This window comes from Hordeum vulgare, chromosome 7H, assembly GCF_904849725.1.
Source record: "Hordeum vulgare subsp. vulgare chromosome 7H, MorexV3_pseudomolecules_assembly, whole genome shotgun sequence".
Classification (NCBI taxonomy): Eukaryota; Viridiplantae; Streptophyta; class Magnoliopsida; order Poales; family Poaceae; genus Hordeum; species Hordeum vulgare.
The window spans coordinates 100,784,741-100,803,296 of record NC_058524.1 but is presented as its reverse complement, the minus strand read 5'-3'; the positions used below and the strand labels follow the sequence as shown (position 1 = coordinate 100,803,296).

The following is an 18,556-nucleotide window of genomic DNA, read 5'->3' as shown; positions in this document are numbered from 1 at the left end:
TCTGTCAGTGATAGCTTCTTGCGGGAGTTCAATCCCCAGCTCAGCTAGACGGTTTGAGTACCCAGACATTTTGAGCACATGTTCACTGACAGACGAGTTCTCCTCCATCTTGCAAGCATAGAATTTATCGGAGGTCTCATACCTCTCGATCCGGGTGTTCTTCTGAAAGATAAACTTCAACTCTTGGAACATCTCAAATGCTCCATGACGCTCAAAGCGACGTTGAAGTCCCGGTTCTAAGCCATACAAGACTGCACATTGAACTATTGAGTAGTCCTCCTTACGTGCTAACCAAGCGTTCTTAACATCCTGATCAGCCGTAGCGGGTGGTTCATCTCCTAGCGCAGCATTAAGGACATAATCCTTCTTCCCAGCTTGTAAGATTAGCTTAAGATTACGAGCCCAGTCTACAAAGTTGCTTCCATCATCTTTCAACTTAGCTTTCTCTAGGAACGTATTAAAATTCAGGGTGACTGTCGCGTGAGCCATGATCTACAACACAAATATATTCAAAGTGGACTTAGACTATGTTCAAGATAATTAGAGTTTAACTTAATCAAATTACTCGCTAAACTCCCACTCAAAAAGTACATCTCTCTAGTCATTTGAGTGGTTCATGATCCACTTACACTAGCTCAAGTCCGATCATCACGTGAGTTGAGCATAGTTGCAGTGGTAAGCATCCCCATGCTAATCATATCATCTATATGATTCATGATCGACCTTTTGGTCTCATGTGTTCTGAGGCCATGTCTGCACATGCTAGGCTCGTCAAGCTTAACCCGAGTGTTCCGCGTGCGCAACTGTTTTGCACCCGTTGTATGTGAACGTTGAGTCTATCACACCCGATCATCACGTGGTGTCTCGAAACGACGAATTGTAGCAACGATGCACAGTCGGGGAGAACACAATTTCGTCTTGAAATTTTAGTGAGAGATCACCTCATAATGCTACCGTCGTTCTAAGCAAAATAAGGTGCATAAAAGGATTAACATCACATGCAATTCATAAGTGACATGATATGGCCATCATCACGTGCTCCTTGATCTCCATCACCAAAGCACCGGCACGATCTTCTTGTCACCGGCGCCACACCATGATCTCCATCAATGTGTCGCCATCGGGGTTGTCGTGCTACTCATGCTATTACTACTAAAGCTACATCCTAGCAAAACAGTAAACGCATCTGCAAGCACAAACGTTAGTTATAAAGACAACCCTATGGCTCCTGCCGGTTGCCGTACCATCGACGTGCAAGTCGATATTATCTATTACAACATGATAATCTCATACATCCAATATATCACATCAAATCGTTGGCCATATCACATCACAAGCATACCCTGCAAAAACAAGTTAGACGTCCTCTAATTTTGTTGTTGCATGTTTTACGTGGTGACCATGGGTATCTAGTAGGATCGCATCTTACTTACGCAAACACCACAACGGAGATATATGAGTTGCTATTTAACCTCATCCAAGGACCTCCTCGGTCAAATCCGATTCAACTAAAGTTGGAGAAACTGACACCCGCCAGTCATCTTTGAGCAACGGAGTTACTCGTAGCGATGAAACCAGTCTCTCATAAGCGTACGAGTAATGTCGGTCCGAGCCGCTTCGATCCAACAATACCGTGGAATCAAGAAAAGACTAAGGAGGGCAGAAAAATGCACATCACCGCCCACAAAAACTTTTGTGTTCTACTCCAGAAGACATCTACGCATGAACCTAGCTCATGATGCCACTAATGGGGAACGTCGCATGGGAAACAAAAAATTTCCTACGCGCACGAAGACCTATCATGGTGATGTCCATCTATGAGAGGGGATGTGTGATCTACGTACCCTTGTAGACCGTACAGCAGAAGCGTTAGTGAACGCGGTTGATGTAGTGGAACGTCCTCACGTCCCTCGATCCGCCCCGCGAACTATCCGGCGATTAGTCCCACGATCTAGTGCCAAACGGACGGCACCTCCGCGTTCAGCACACGTACAGCTCGATGATGATCTCGGCCTTCTTGATCCAGCAAGAGAGACGGAGAGGTAGAAGAGTTCTCCGGCAGCGTGACGGCGCTCCGGAGGTTGGTGATGATCTCGTCTCAGCAGGGCTCCGCCCGAGCTCCGCCCGAGCTCCGCAGAAACGCGATCTAGAGGTAAAACCGTGGAGATATGTGGTCGGGCTGCCGTGGCAAAGTTGTCTCAAATCAGCCCTAAAACCCCACTATATATAGGAGGGAGAGGGGGAGCCTTGCCTTGGGGTCCAAGGACTCCCAAGGGGGTCGGCCGAGCCAAGGGGGAAGGTCTCCCCCCCCCAAACCGAGTCCTACTTGGTTTGGAAGGTGGAGTCCTTCTTCCCTTTCCCACCTCCTTCTTTTTTTTCTCTTTGATTTTTCTTCCAATGCGCATAGGGCTCTTTTGGGCTGTTCCACCAGCCCACTAAGGGCTGGTGCGGCACCCCCAATGCCTATGGGCTTCCCCGGGGTGGGTTGCCCCCCCCCCCCCGGTGAACTCCCGGAACCCATTCGTCATTCCCGGTAACTCCGAAAACCTTCCGGTAATCAAATGAGGTCATCCTATATATCAATCTTCGTTTCCGGACCATTCCGGAAACCCTCATGACATCCGTGATCTCATCTGGGACTCCGAACAACATTCGGTAACCAACCATATAACTCAAATACGCATAAAACAACGTCGAACCTTAAGTGTGCGGACCCTGCGGGTTCGAGAACTATGTAGACATGACCCGAGAGACTCCTCGGTCAATATCCAATAGCAGGACCTGAATGCCCATATTGGATCCTACATATTCTACTAAGATCTTATCGTTTGAACCTCAGTGCCAAGGATTCATATAATCTCGTATGTCATTCCCTTTGTCCTTCGGTATGTTACTTGCCCGAGATTCAATCGTCAGTATCCGCATACCTATTTCAATCTCGTTTACAGGCAAGTCTCTTTACTCGTTCCTAATACAAGATCCCGCAACTTACACTAAGTCACATTGCTTGCAAGGCTTGTGTGTGATGTTGTATTACCGAGTGGGCCCCGAGATACCTCTCCGTCACACGGAGTGACAAATCCCAGTCTCGATCCATACTAACTCAACGAACACCTTCGGAGATACCTGTAGAGCATCTTTATAGTCACCCAGTTATGTTGCGACGTTTGATACACACAAAGTATTCCTCCGGTGTTAGTGAGTTATATGATCTCATGGTCATAGGAACAAATACTTGACACGCAGAAAACAGTAGCAATAAAATGACACGATCAACATGCTACGTCTATTAGTTGGGGTCTAGTCCATCACGTGATTCTCCTAATGACGTGATCCACTTATCAAGCAACAACACCTTGTTCATAATCAGAAGACACTGACTATCGTTGATCAACTTGCTAGCCAACTAGAGGCTTGCTAGGGACAGTGTTTTGTCTATATATCCACACATGTATATAAGTCTTCATTCAATACAATCATAGCATGGATAATAAACAATTATCTTGATACAGGAATTACAATAATAACTATATTTATTATTGCCTCTAGGGCATAATTCCAACACGTCGGTGCATCCAAACCCCGTGATGTGATACACTCTATCACACATAAGCCTCGTTTTATCTTCCTCAAAACAACCACCATACCTAAATATCATGGCATTTTTGTAGCCATTCCGAGATATATTGTCATGCAACTTCCATCGATCCATATCATGACATGTGTGTTCATCATTATATTGATTTGCATGATCACATAGAGGTGACATATTATTAGTGGCAAAGCCATTATTCATCATTGTATTACATGTTCCGCTAGATCATTGCACATCCTCGTACATAATATGTCTCTATCATATCTACAATATTTGAATGTTTCATGCCATTATTTTACTACTTTATATACTTTTGGCAATAATTTATATGATTTCCTTGGACTAACATATTGATCTAGTACCCGACGCCACTTCCTATTTTTTGCATGTTTTTTGTTTCACGGAGAATCCATATCAAACAAAGTCCAAACATGATAAAATTTTATAGAGATTTATTTTGAATATATGTGATTTTTGGGAAGAAGAATCAAGGCAATACGGTGCCCGGGGTGGTCATAAGGCAACCCGGAGCACCAAGGGGGTATGGGCACAACGTGTTGCCTTGTGACTCCCTCATAAGTCGGTTGGATCCCTTCTTCCGCCGTAAGAAAGATAATTTCCCGAGAAAATCCCCTCAAAATTTCAGCCCAATCAGAGTTATGGGTCTCCGGAAATATAAGAAACGGTGTAACGCCAGAAAATAGGAACAAAAACAGAAGAGAAGTAGCAAGAGATATCCAATCTTGGAGGTTCCCCTGCCCTCCGGGATCCATGGCGGCCATGGACCAGAGGGAAAACTATCCTCCCATCTAGGAGGATGCCAAGCAAGAATAAGGAGGGTGGCTCTATCCCCTTTCTCTGGTAGCACCGGAGTGCCACCGGGGGAACCATCATGACGGTGAACTATGCCAACAACTTCGCCGTCGCGAACACCAACTCTCTCCCCCTCTATGCAGCAGTGTAACACCTCTTCTGTCCGTTGTAATCCCTACTTAAATATGGTGCTTAATTCTACATATTATTATTCAATGATGTGGTTGCCATCCTATGATGTTTGAGTAGATTTGTTTTGTCCTATGGGTTGATTGATGTTCATGGTTGGTTTGAGTTGTATGTTTTATTTTGGTGTTGTCCTATGGTGCCCTTTGTGTCACGCAAGTGTGAGGGATTACCATTGTAGGTTGTCGCAATACGTTCATAATTTGCTTATAATGGGTTGCGTGAGTGATAAAAACACAAACCCGAGTAAGGGGGGTGTTACGTATGGGAGTAAAGAGGAGTTGTTACTTAATGCTATGGTTGGGTTTTGCCTTGATGATCTTTAGTAGATGCGGATGCTTGCTAGAGTTCCAATCGTAAGTGCATATGATCGAAGTACAGAAAGCATGTTAGCTCATGCCTCCCCCTCATATAAAATTGCAACAAGGATTACTGGTCTAGTTACCAATTTCCTAGTGACAAATCATTCTCTTGTGTTACAAAAATATTTCTAGTAAACAACTAACTTTTACTATCCTATAAATTATTCGTAGTTTCATTCTAGCTAAGTAATCCTAGTTTTATTCTTGCAAACTTATCCTTTTACACCTACAAAGTAGTTTTATTCTTGTTCTAGGTAAAGCAAACGTCAAGTGTGTGTAGAGTTGCATTGGTGGTCGATATAACTTTAATGGAATACTAATTCTACCTTTAGCTCCTCATTGGGTTTAACACTCTTACTTATCAAGAAAGGCTACAGTTGATCCCCTATACTTGTGGGTTAACAAGAGTACACTCTCAGAGGCATTCCTATAGACTCATATTATTCTAGGTTTATCGAGTTATAATAATGATGAAGACTAATGATTCCTCCAAAGAATGAGGATGTCGTTCCGGACTTTGATTCAAAAAACGAGAGAAAAAGAGAGAAGGGATAGTGTTACTATACATTACCACACTTTTGCTTCAAAGTAGCACCATGTTCTTCATATATTGAGTCTCCTGATTTGTCACTTTCATATACTATTGGGAATTTTCCATTATAGATATTGGCTTATATATTCCAATGATGGGCTTCCTCAAATGCCCGAGGTCTTCTTGAGCAAGAAAGTTGGATGAACACCCACTTAGTTTCAGCTTGAGCTTTCATATACTTATAGCTCTAGTGCATGGCAATCCCTACTCCTTGCATTGTTATCGATTGATGGACATCTCCATTGCGTGTTGATCCACCTAGTTGATGCGAGACTTTCTCTACTTGTGTCTTCCCTTATTATCCCTATCACCACATTCTGTTCCACCCTTGTGCTATGTCCATGGCTCAAGCTAATGTATATGAGTGACATTGAAAATGCTAAAGCGCGTGAAAATATCATGATCCAATTGCTTGACTTGAAACCGTGGTCCTCATGATTTGTACTTATGTTAGGAAGACGGAGTCATGCCATGCTTGCATAATTCAATGAGTAGGGATAACATTCGTTAAGCATCGTATATTTTTAATATTAGTGATTATGTTCTTGTATTCATGTATTATTATGTTGATATTAGTTACTTCATTGTTTCTCAATATTCATCCTTCAAAAGAGATTACATGATAAACATGTTAGGTAGCATTCAACATCAAAAAATCCGTTTTTATCATTTACCTACTGGAGAACGAATAGGAATTAAGCTTGGGGATGCTCATATGTATCCAACGTATCTATAATTTTTATTGTTTCATACTATTATTTTATCAATCTTAGATACTTTTATCCAATTTTATATCATTTTTGGGACTGACCTATTAACTCACTGTCCAGTCCAGTTGATGTTTTTGTCTATTTTTGGGTTTACAGTAAATCAATACCAGACGGAGTTCAAACATGATGAGACTTTTTGATGATTTTTTCTAGACTAGAAGACACCATAGAAACTTTGGGAGATGACCAAAAGACCTACAAGCAGATGGCAAGGTAACAGAGCACGCCCTAGGGGGTAGGGTACTCCCTGATGTCCTGTGGGGCCCTAGTGGCTTCGTCTGACATAATTCCAGCCCTAGAAATTCCAAATTATTCCAAAACCCCCAAAACAAGACTCGAAACAATTTTTCTGTTGCCGCAAGTCTCTGTTCTTCTGTGATCCCATCTGGAGGCCTTTTTTGGTACTCTGTCGGAGGGGGAATCAATCATGGTGGTCATCTTCATCAACCTTGTTGCCTCCATGATGATGTGTGAGTAGTCACCATGGACCTACGGTTCCATAGTGATTAGCTATATGGATTGTCCTATCCTTTTGATCTTCAATACCATGTTATCTTCGGTGATCTATTCGATGTAACACTTTTGTGTGGTGTATTTGCTGGGATTCGATGAACTGTGGCTTTATGATCAAATTATTCATTGAAAGTAACTTAGTATTTTCTGAATTCTATTAAGTGTGATTTATATAGCTATGTAATGATTTTTGATCTAAGGATTTTCTTTGTCCAAGTTGTTATATCGATCTTTAGTGGAAGTGGTGCATAGTAGTGAGTTCAATCTTGTGGTGTCCTCACCAAGTGACATGAAGGGGTAGCGAGGCACGTATTGTATTGTTGCTACTAAGGATAAAACTATGGGACTTAATCATATTGATTGGTTTTACTTTGTCTACATTATGTCATCTTGCTTAAGGTGGTACTCTGTTTGTATGAAATAAATTACCATAGATGCACGTAGGAGTCGGTCGATTGGTGGAGTAATACTACTAGATGCGGGAAGGAGTCGGTATACTTGTCATAGATGTAATGCCTATGTATTTAGCATGCCATGAATAACATTATAACTATGTGCTTTTCTATCAATTGCACAAAAGTAATTTGTTCACCCACCGTATGACATGCTATTAAGAGAGAAGCTTTTAGTGAAAACTATGGCCCCGAAACTCTTTAATCATATTATAAAAACACAAAATTGTATTGTTGCAATTTATGTACTTTTATTTTACTTTGAAATTTACCAATCTATCACTATCTGATTTAATCCTTGCCGCTAACGAGTACAAGGGGATTGAAAACCATCTTGCTCGCGTTGGGTGCAAGTATCTGCTCTTTTGTGTGTAGGTGTTGCTGATGGTTGTTTGCTTTGTTCTCATATTAGTTCGATAAAACTTGGTTCTTAACTACGTGAAATACTTTTTGCTACTTTAGTACATCACCCTTCCTCTTCGGGGAAATCCCAATGCCACAAGTAGCAGTGTTGGAGCGGCTTGCGAGTAGAATAGTGGTACTAGGGGAGGTGATGTGAGGCGAGGGTAAGCGGGGGTACTCCGAGGTGAAGACGTGTGACTTCATGATCTATGAAGATGTGAAGATGGATATGGAGATGGAGTGGTTCTAGGGGAGAGGGAGACAAGGCGAGGTATGTCGTACAACGACGGTAACAACGTCTGCACATGGTGAGGCTGACTTTGGTAACTGGTACACTCATTTTTCATCTGAATTACTATTGATATTTGTGTTGATGTTGTCCATTATCCATTATTATCATACAATTCTTATGACTTTTATCTCTGAATATGCAAGGTACATCACTGAGAGGGAAATATCTGGAAATTAAAATTCTGGACGAGGAAACCGAGAAAAAGGCACAAAAATCAACTTGCTCCAAATGACCTGAAACTTTATGAAGAATTTTTCTGGAATATTTGAGAATTTCTGGGCCAAAAATATACTAGAGAGGGGCCACCATCTGGGCACAAGCCAACAGGGTGCCCCCTTGGCCGTGTCCTGATAGCTTGTGAGGCCCAAGCTAGTCACCCTGTGCAAAACCGAACGAAAAACCAAAAACCGAACCAAAAAAACCAAACCAAACCGAAACTTCGGTTTTTTCAGGTTTCAAGTTCTGGTTCAGTTTACAAATATGGAAACCGTTTAACATTCGGTTTTTTCGGTTAGAAACCGAACAATTTTCGGTTAAACCGAAATAACCGTAGTTTGCTTCGTTGTGTGTTAAGCAACCGAAGATATGAGTTGTTCGTTCTCGTGGCTCCTCCTTTTATAGCCATCAAGCCATCTCAATGTTGCTCGCGGAGCGAGGTGGGACTAAATTCTCAGCATCGCTAGCAGCCTAGCACACGAGATGGAAGCTGAGGTGTGTCTTCTGGCATATATTATATGCCACCAAATCATGTATGTCATATAAGAATTTAATCTACGTACACACAATACATAAAATAAAAAACAAACTATATACACAGATTGAATCATGCGATAAAAGGTTATGTGTAGTTCAAAAATTCACGTCAACTTTGGTTATTTTGGTTATTACCGAAATTAAATGTTTATTACCGAAACCGAACCGTATTTATGTATAAAACCGTATAAACCAAAGTATAAAAACCATATAAACCAAAAATCGTATAAACCGAACCGAATCAAACCGAAAAAACTGAATGCAGAGGCTGACCGGGAGGGTACCGAGGGGCCATCGGGAGGGGTGTCTCGACCCAAGAGGCCTCTTGGGCCGTGGGAGGAGTCAAACCAGCCCCTAGTGGGCTGGCCGAACCAACCACTAAGGCCCATGTGTCTAGAGGTGGGAAAACCCCAAAGGAAAGGAAGGGAATGAGTCCAAGTAGGAAAGGAATCCTACTTGGAGTAGGATTGGAGGTGGACTCTTCCACCTCCTCCTATTTCGGCCGAACCCCTGAGGGTTTTGTGGCTGCCTTCTCCCCTCCCTCCCTCCTATATATACTAGAGGATTCGGAGGGAAAAGCTAATCCTAATTGCCACGTGCTCCCTCTACTTCTCTCTAGATCTGTTTCTCCTCTAGTCTAGTTCGACGGTGCTTAGGCGAAGCCCTACTGGATTAGTTCACCACCACCACCACCACGCCCCCGTGCTGAAGAACTCATCTACCTCTCCGCCCCTCTTGCTGGATCAAGAAGGTGGGGCTCGTCATTGAGTTGTACGTGTGCTGAACGCGGAGGTGTCGTCCGTTCGGCACTAGAGCGGGATGGATCGTGATGGGGATTGCGGGACGGATCATGATGAGATCGCGGGACGTGTTGTGATTTGGATCGTGAAGATGTTACAGTACATCAACCGCGTTATATACGCTTCCGCTTAGCGATCTACAAGGGTATGTAGATTCACTCTCCCCTCTCGTAGATGATCATCACCATGGATAGGTACTGCGTGTGCGTAGGAATTTTTTTGTTTCCCATGCAACATTGCCCAACAGGCTCATGGCCCATCATTTGGCGGGCCGGCTCATGAGGGAAGACGTGAAGATTCTCCCTCGCCCAAAGTTAGTAGGAGGTGGAATAAGACACGAGTTGTAATACGACCCGGACTCTGTTGTAATTGTAGGACCTCCACCTAAGGGGAGCCCGTGTGGTAGAAGGACATGTGAGAAATCTTCGAGAGCTGGGTAGCGATTGTGCACTCTTGTAATCGAGATCATCATCAATAAACACCAAAAGTAGTATGTAGGCTTTTACCTCCATCAGAGAGGCCGAACCTGGGCAAACTCGCGTCTCTCGATTCCAATCAACCCCATTCAAGCCGCCACTTAGTTGGAACGGCCTCACACCTAAGCCCTTTCACGAGGACAACTGTCGTGACAAAACCACGACAATAACAGTGTGAGACTCTACCACCGACTCGTGCTGAAAGATCATCGTGTTCCACTGCTGTTGCCGCCACACATCCAATGAGAGCTAACGGCGACCACGTGGCTTTCGCGCATCCCGCTCCCTTCAAAGGTTGATGGTTCAAGGTTCCCCCCGCGAGCCACGACATGGGATGACAGTGGCAGCCATTTGCACAAAGGAGAGAGCATGTTGGAGAAGGGGCGGGGGGGGGGGGGGGGGTGAAAGGGTTTACAATTTTACATTGTTACCATCCAAACATGAGTTGGTATTGGTGGGTTTGGTTGGATTCCAAGTGCCAAATACATCAACATCTAACACGCTAGAATTTGACACCGGAACTTAACAGCAATGTCGCGCGTCAAGGGACACAAAGTATCTGCCCGCGAGCACATACCGACCTCAACGAACGTTAAACCAAGAAATGGTATTCTTTTTTTTCTTAAAAAAAATCTGTTTTCATGGCAAACATTGTCAAATGTTTCAAGCGTTTCCTGGTCCCAAAAGCATTTTGGAGCGCTGCTTTTCTTCTTTGCCACTACTTCCTCAAATGTCATTCCACGTTGAAACTTTGCAAGCACCCGAAACATTCAACATTGTTTGCCACAACTTTTTTTGTTACCATCTTGTCCGAATTTACTGTTCAAGGCAGGTGCATATGTGCTCACGAACAGAAGAGGACTTTTAAAAAGAAAAGGAAAAACTCGAAGCTGGAGATCTTGCCGGCGGGCACCAAAACGTCGGCCGGCCGGCCGGCCGGCGCCCGCCTTAACTAGCCGCTATCCCGGGGTACCCTGGCCCAACTGCCGTTCACGTGCAGGAGCAGCCGACGGCCGCACGAGGCCCAGCACCACCGGTTAACCGCCAGCCAGAGCCAACGCTCGGCTCAGTCAGTCCAGCCTGCGGATGCACCAACCCCACTGAGCGCCGGGCCCCGCAGCGAGGCGCACCAAATAATATGATGACGCCACCTCCCCCACCCACCCACCTCACTCTCTCTCCTCGTTTTGCCGGCCTCCCTCGTCCCTCACCTCGCCACCTCGCCCCGCCTTCCATTTCGAATCCCGCACGGCCGACGTCCCGCCGCAGCGACGGGGACGGGGCTGTGACCCTATCCCGCCGCGCCGCCTCCCCTTCCGTCCGGCCGGCCGCTCGCGGCGCGCGCGTCGGGCGGGGCGTGTAACCGGCACGTTCTGCGGGGGCGAGATCTCACCGCCCGCGCGTGCCGTGGCTGGGATTGCGGGGGGTTTGAAAGCGGTTGGCGGCGGCGGAAGAGGAGGAGGAGGGCCGCGGCCATGGCGGGGTCGAGGTTCGGGTCGTTCAAGTCGGACAAGGGGGACTCGGCCGCGGCGGCGGCGGCGCCGCCGCAGAGGAAGGACCCGTACGAGGTGCTCGGGGTGGCCCGCACCGCCACCGACCAGGAGATCAAGAGCGCCTTCCGCCGCATGGCGCTCAAGTAAGGCCGTCCGCCGGCTCCGTCTCAGATTCGGGCTGTCCTCGTGCTGCTGCTGCTGTTTTTTTTTTCCTTCGCCGGTGTGGCCGTGTCCGTGTTTAGGTGGTAGGTTTCGTTCGTATGTGCGCGGAAAAGTGCGCATTTTGGACATCATTCAGACACCTTTGCCGCTTTGCGTGTGTTTCAGGTACGTATTAGCTAGGGTAGTAGTATTGCCAGGATAAGGATGGGAATGAATAAACGTTAGACAGCCATAGATCTTCTGCCTTTGGGTTTCCTTCTTATCCTGGCTAATACCTGCAGTGTGCTTATTAGTGAAGTTTTTAGCTACGTCTGTCACCAATTGCGTGTCACCTCTGCGGCTGGGGGGCCATTTTTTTTCTTCTTTCTAAACGTTGGTTGGTGCATGTAGTGGTAGCTTGATGTAGAAATGAAGTACTGATTTCAGTGTTGTTGTTACTGGTAAACTTCATCAGGTACCACCCGGATAAGAATGCCGATGACCCTGTCGCATCAGAAATGTTCCAGGAAGTCACGTTTTCTTACAGCATTCTGTCGGATCCCCATAAGAGGCGGCAGTACGACACGTCAGGGTTCGAGGTAATCAGCTGATGAACTGGTGTGTGATAACCATTTTGTCTGAGCATGGTATGGCAACTGTTGCACTATGTTTCAGGCCATCGAAACTGATAGCCAGGAATTAGAGCTGGACCTATCCAGTCTCAATACCGTAAACACCATGTTCGCAGCTATTTTCAGGTAAACTTTCTAAAAGGTACATTTTTCCTCCAGTATTTTGCTAGCCTCTGCCTTGCTGTTGTTTTGATTTTGTGCACATATATGCAGCAAGCTTGGTGTACCAATTAAGACAACTGTTTCAGCAACCGTTTTGGAAGAAGCATTAAATGGGTCTATTGTGGTTTCCCAGCTCCAGCTAGGAAACGCTGTGCGCAAGAAGGTTGGCAACTAGCTGTCCATTATGTGATGTTTCTTTTCCGTGTTAGTAATAAGACTTAAGTTGTTGCATGTGTCCAGGTGGAAAAGCAAACAGCTCATTTTTACTCTGTAGACATCACAGAACAGGAAGCTAAGAAGGGGCTAGTTTGTCGTGTGCATTCAACTGACAAAAGCAAATTTAAGGTTGGTTTTCAGAAGCAAATTACCTTTCCCATTATGTCCTCTGTTTAAGTCACTCAATGGATGTGTATGTTTTTGTTTGCTTTTGAATTATGTTCTCTAGCTGTTTACCTGTCTGTCTTCCTACATCTCCTACATTTCTTATGTGTTTAACAATTACTGTTTCTGTCTTACATAGAGTAATCAGAATTTATGGTAGACTACTGATTTGCATTTTATGTATGCCATCAAATTTTTGGTAGGTTTATTTGACCAGGCTGTAATGATATTTCCATGAAATAATTTCTGATTAGCACTAGCCAAGTACTAGTTTGGTAGTGTTGGTTGGTGGATTGGATGCAAATGCAATATTTATATGTGTAGTAATTACTTTCTTGGATCCAAAATTTAAATCTTTTAGGACATGACACAATTTTCAAGATGGTAGTTAGACCATAAATTTCTGTGCAAATGTGTTGCCAGAAAAGATTATTGTACATTACGAAAATATGTTTTCGTCACTAGTAAAAAAAATCTTCATAGATAATCAAACTTAGAAATGTTCGGCTGATAAGGTTCTAAATGGATCTGCATTTTGGATCGGAGGAAGTATCTCACCAATCTTGATCCTGGTATGCGTGCACCAAATTTGGACCAATTGTTTTTAGGAGTACCATGTCCTGTTAGACAATTTTTTCGGTGATATGTGAGATTTTTGTTCAAACTTCTTATTTGCGTGTCGTGGAATAAAAATATGTAGGTTTGTAGGTTAAGAATGTATGGTTTTCTGTAAGATTACATGAAGTAAACATTTGGCTCTCGTCTTTTACAATGATTGAACTGCAGCCATATTAGTACTGCCAATTCTTCCTTTCCTTTCAGTTTGCGCTCTTGTTTTCACTTTCTTAAGTGCACTGTGTGACTGCCTGAAGGACCCTGTTTGGCTGGAACGCTAGAAGCTGAATTTTGCCACTCCTTAGCTAAGTTTGACCAAGTTAGCCAAAATTTTCTTTTGTAACCATGAAATAGGTGTGTGGCGTGCCAAACCTTTTGTTGTAGCTAGGTCTCATGACCTATGAAGTTGTCACAAGATCACTTGGCGAAGCTAAGTTGTAGCTTCATTATTCTTAGCCACAAGTTAGCCATGTTAGGCCAGAAACGTTTGGCATGCTTAGCTACTCTTAGGTTAAAACAAAACAGGCCTTTTGTTCGTACCAGATTGCTTTTGAGCGTCACAAATGAAATAACAAGACAAACTGACCTTTTGCTTGAATTCCAATGGGTTGATTGAGCATGTAGAATGCAATGTGGGTGGTCCTACGTTCTACTAGTCGCGTATGATTAGTACTCTAGTAGGTAGATCTAATAGTTTGTTCACGGCTCTAGGTTCAATTGGAAGGTTACTATTCAACAAATCTTAGAGAAATGAGTCATATAAGGGCATCTTCCATAGCAGAGACAATAGTTTCTCCCATGACTCCACATTATCGCACATCAATGTTCTAGACAGCCACAGGCCTATCAAAATGGTAGAGAGTAGAGATACCGATTTACTCTGTTGAACACGGGAAATTGGCCCGCGCGCTCTGTGCCCATAGACGCAAGAGACAGCTTGGGTTGTCTTTGGGGTTCTCTTTCTTCCAGAGCACCCAAAATCCAACATGGCAAAGCTAACAGATAACCCACATCACACTATTTCATGTCCAAAGTCGGAATTGTCTAAAATATTAGGTGATAAAAAATAGGCTTGTCTACTAGCCTGCCAGGTTATAACTAACGTGCATTGGCACATGTGCTGTAATTCCTTGGACCAAGAGGGGAGAGGGCCCATCTGGAATCCGAGTATGGAGTATGCGGGCCAATGTTTAAAGATTGATAGGGAGCCTCATTCTGATGGTCTCTAGCATTAACAAACCATCATGTAAAAGTTATTTTCTATGCTATTGTACATGTCCTACCAGGGGTTGCATTGGCTGTGATACGTGTTATATTGGGGGCAATGTTTTAACCCATAAACTTCTCACTATACGGTAAGCCCTTTCCTCACCAAGCCATAATTTTATTTGGAACCGTGATGTATATCTTCAAAGCAGCGAGTGAAGGTAACAGTTGTATGAATAGATCTGACAGAGCCCCTATATTGTCCACTGTATTGTACTCTGGTGTAACTATTTTTTGTAGAAACCTGTTGAGGTTGTACAAACAAAAATTCTATGAGACGAGTTTCTCTTTTTTATTGTGCTATCTGCTGTGTCTGTCATACTTTAAGCATTCAGTGCATGTTCTATTCGATGGATATTTCAAGCGCTCCAAATTTCACGATGTTTTCCTTTACTTGGGCCTTTATAACATATGTCCTTTTCTTTTCTTTAATAACAGCTGCTTTATTTTGAGCTCGAAGAAAATGGTGGATTGAGCCTTGCACTGCAGGTACATAAACCAAACTTATATCTCCCACTTTCCCCACTGAAAGAGGAATGCTTACTCATATATAACTTAAATAATTAAATCAGCTGAGGAGTCGAGCATCAGTGCATCACTATGATATATTACTCCTAGCAATATGATTTGTGATTGTCTTATTTATCTTAGAATTTTTTATTATTATTTGAAGTACATGACATTGAAATAGCACATCACCTGTGCTATTAGTATTACTGTACTAACTTGACATGAACAAGTTTCAAGGTTTTGTATGTTTGTCACGTAGATTTATTGTTAAACTGCAATGCCATGAAAGCAATGTTCAAAAAAGCAGAAAGCGTAAGCGAAGCGGAAGGCCACAGCTTAGAGTAATGGACGCTTAAGCGCAGCTTAACCGCACTTAAGCGTTTTTTTAAATTGGCTAGAATTTGACAGATTTTGAATAATATACACAGGAAAATAGAAAACATGGCACATGTGTAATTGAATAGCCATCTACTCCCTCCGTTCCTAAATATAAGTCTTTTAAGCGATTTCACTAGATGTCTACATATGGAGCAAAATGATTGAATGTACACTCTAAAGTATGTCCATATACATCCGTATGTAATTCACTAGTGAAATCTCTACAAAGACTTATATTTAGGAACGGAGGAAGTAAAATACAGTTCACACCATAGCGAATACACATTAAGTTCGCATGGCAAGCAAAATAACAACTAAAATGCAGTTCAGTTCAATAGTTATAGCCTAATAGAGATCATGTGGCCATAATTTTGTCAGCATATGAAGGAAATAGTTCCCAAACAAAGCTTAATAATAAGATAAATGGGACATTACCATTATTGCGCAATCAGACAAGCAAAAGTACTTCAAAAACAGTCAAATTCTGGCCAAATTTAAAAAAGAAACGCTTAATCTACCGCTTAGGTCAAAAGCGAAGCGCTTTGCCATCGCAAGCGTCGCTTAAAAACGCTTTCTTGAACACTGCATGAAAGTAGCAAATATTTGCTTGGATGAGCTTTCCTTTATCAAATGTGCTAGAGCAACTGTTGTGTTTAGATTTGTGATGTGTTACTGCTTGAGTATGTTTCACTGACACGCAGCTTGCTGCAGGAAGATAGTGTAAAGGCCGGCAAAGTTTCTTCCGCAGGAATGTACTTTCTTGGGTTTCCTGTGTATCGTTTTGAGCAAAATAACTCAGTGAGTTCACAAAAGTTCTTCTCTTTGGGTTATCCAAGTGATTCAATGGCATTTTCTGCCTTTCTAACCTCCGGTTACCTCCGGTTACTTTCAGGCACCAGCTGCGAAGGATCCTGATAGCGCATTCTTTAAAAGGCTGGATAGTTTCCAACCATGTGATATTAATGAGCTGAAACCGGGAACCCACTTTTTTGCCGTCTATGGTAAAATCTCGTTTATTGATGGGTGTGATGTTAATTAATTGAGGAAGTGTGGAGCATCCTTAACTTGATTACTTAATTCAGGTGACAATTTCTTCAAAACTGCAAGCTATACTATAGAGGTTGTCTGTGCTGAATCTTTCCCTACTGAAAAGGAGAAGCTACAACATGTGGAGGCAAAGATACTCACAAAAAGAGCTGAGCTGTCTAAATTCGAGTCGGAGTACCGGGAAGTACGTGCTCAGCTTTCTTTAAATTTATTTTCTATCTGGTTCTTTCTTTGCACTTCTAGCATGGAAAGCCTACATTCTTTAAACAACATGATTTGCAGGTTTTGGCAAAGTTCACTGAAATGACTAGCAAATACACACAAGAAATGCAAACGGTAAGTTCAGTTCTGATGCTTAGCTCATTTTGCTTCTTTATCATGATGGTCTGATCTGGGTACTCATGGCCTTCTGTAGATCGACGAGCTTCTGAATGAAAGGAATGTAATCCATGCATCCTATACCAACAATCCACCTCTAAAACGGACTCCGAGCAGGAATAAATCTAAATCGTCACCTTCCTTCAAATTTGATGAAGAAAAAAACCAGAGGAAAGAAAAGAAAGCGAAGGATCAGCACATGGAAGGCTGCGGAAGTGAAGATGACGAGTCGAGTGAAAAGAAAACCAAAGAGCGGTTCCCAAGGAAGAGATGGCTGAACATTCCTTTCAAAGTTGACAGGAGAAAGCCATGCTGAGCATAATGGTAATAAGTTAATAATGAGCATGATGAGCCTGGGAGCAGAAGCGAATTATCGATTCTTCTTCTTCAGCTTTGCTATTCTGCTGTGAATCATCCTCTGCACTACAGTACTAATATTTCACATTTTATTATGCTGTTTCTGTAGGTATGCGTACAAGTGAGATACAAACTACTTTCATTTTGACTGCCTCTGGAAGAACTCCTTCGCCGTTGTTATCTCTTTCCTTGGTGCTGCCTACTTTATTTCCTGCAAAGGTTGGCTGCAGCCCTGAGATCATGATATATGGTTAAGAGACGAGCACTTGTAGCTCAGGCCATCTACTGCCACCGTAGTCCAGTTCCATATATTCTTTCAAGTGTGATATGTCAATTTTGATTTCATTGGCTGTGTAATCAGTTGTAAATATTAGTTATCTTGTCTCGTTGCACATTACCTCTTTCCCTGCTTTGGACTCCTGACGTGTAATTAACCGAACACAATATTTCTCCCTCCCATGAATTCATTTTTACTTTACTTGAAACTATGAGCAATAATCAAATAACCATAATTCACAAGTGAAACTGATGCAGTTAACATTTCTAGTGGAAAATAAAATATAAGTACCACCTAACATGATATGGTATTATAAGCAAAAACACAAGGTGGTACAGAGCTTGGTTGATACTCCCTCCGAAAACTAATATAAGAGCATTTAGATCACTATTTAGTGATCTAAATGCTCTTATATTAGTTTACAAAAGGAGTATCTCACAGTAGGCTAAGAAACGTGTGAACACTCGGAAATATCCAGTCGTGGAAATTTATGGGCGATTTTGAATATAAAAAACTGAAAGTAAATCATAAATATTCTGAAATGCTAGGCAATTGAGGAAATTTATGTGCTTACAAACTGAGCACACGTTGGATGGGTCAATGAAGTGGACTAGTTCGATCGAAAACATCCACTTAAATTACGATGAGAAGAATTTAATCTTTTTATTCGTAAGAAATTAATAATTACAAGAAATCACGACTTCAGGATATTGATACCATTTTTGCTGGATACATATCTCCGGAACCTGAACAAACATGGAAAATATCACAGAATATATTTTATGGGAGGAGCAAAGGAGTAGTGGAAACTGTGACTTCATTCTATTGATATCACAGAATATATTTTATTGAAAATCTTCCTTCTGTTACACTTTGTTGCTTTGTGACCGCAGAAATGTATTCCCTCTGTTTC

The 18,556-nt window shown here is 42.8% G+C and overlaps 1 protein-coding gene across 1 annotated transcript; it reads left to right on the top strand.

Moving 5' to 3' along the window:
• The first annotated feature begins 11,182 nt into the window (after window positions 1-11,182).
• On the top strand, window positions 11,183-17,851 carry LOC123407834 (chaperone protein dnaJ 16-like). Its single transcript, XM_045101062.1, has 12 exons — window positions 11,183-11,642; window positions 12,116-12,239; window positions 12,316-12,398; window positions 12,486-12,597; window positions 12,675-12,779; window positions 15,135-15,185; window positions 16,296-16,382; window positions 16,477-16,585; window positions 16,667-16,815; window positions 16,914-16,967; window positions 17,047-17,333; window positions 17,476-17,851. Exons 1-11 carry the CDS (start codon window positions 11,482-11,484, stop codon window positions 17,323-17,325), a joined length of 1,314 nt encoding a protein of 437 aa, XP_044956997.1. The 5' UTR covers window positions 11,183-11,481; the 3' UTR covers window positions 17,326-17,333; window positions 17,476-17,851.
• Window positions 17,852-18,556: the final 705 nt, after the last annotated feature.

Bases quoted from the DNA above. Each gene is read 5' to 3' on its own strand.
- LOC123407834 (XM_045101062.1), top strand. From the start codon at position 11,482: ATGGCGGGGTCGAGGTTCGGGTCGTTCAAGTCGGACAAGGGGGACTCG. The intron at 12,598-12,674 runs GTTGGCAACTAG...GCATGTGTCCAG, and splicing joins GAAACGCTGTGCGCAAGAAG to GTGGAAAAGCAAACAGCTCA. The intron at 16,816-16,913 runs GTACGTGCTCAG...CATGATTTGCAG, and splicing joins TCGAGTCGGAGTACCGGGAA to GTTTTGGCAAAGTTCACTGA.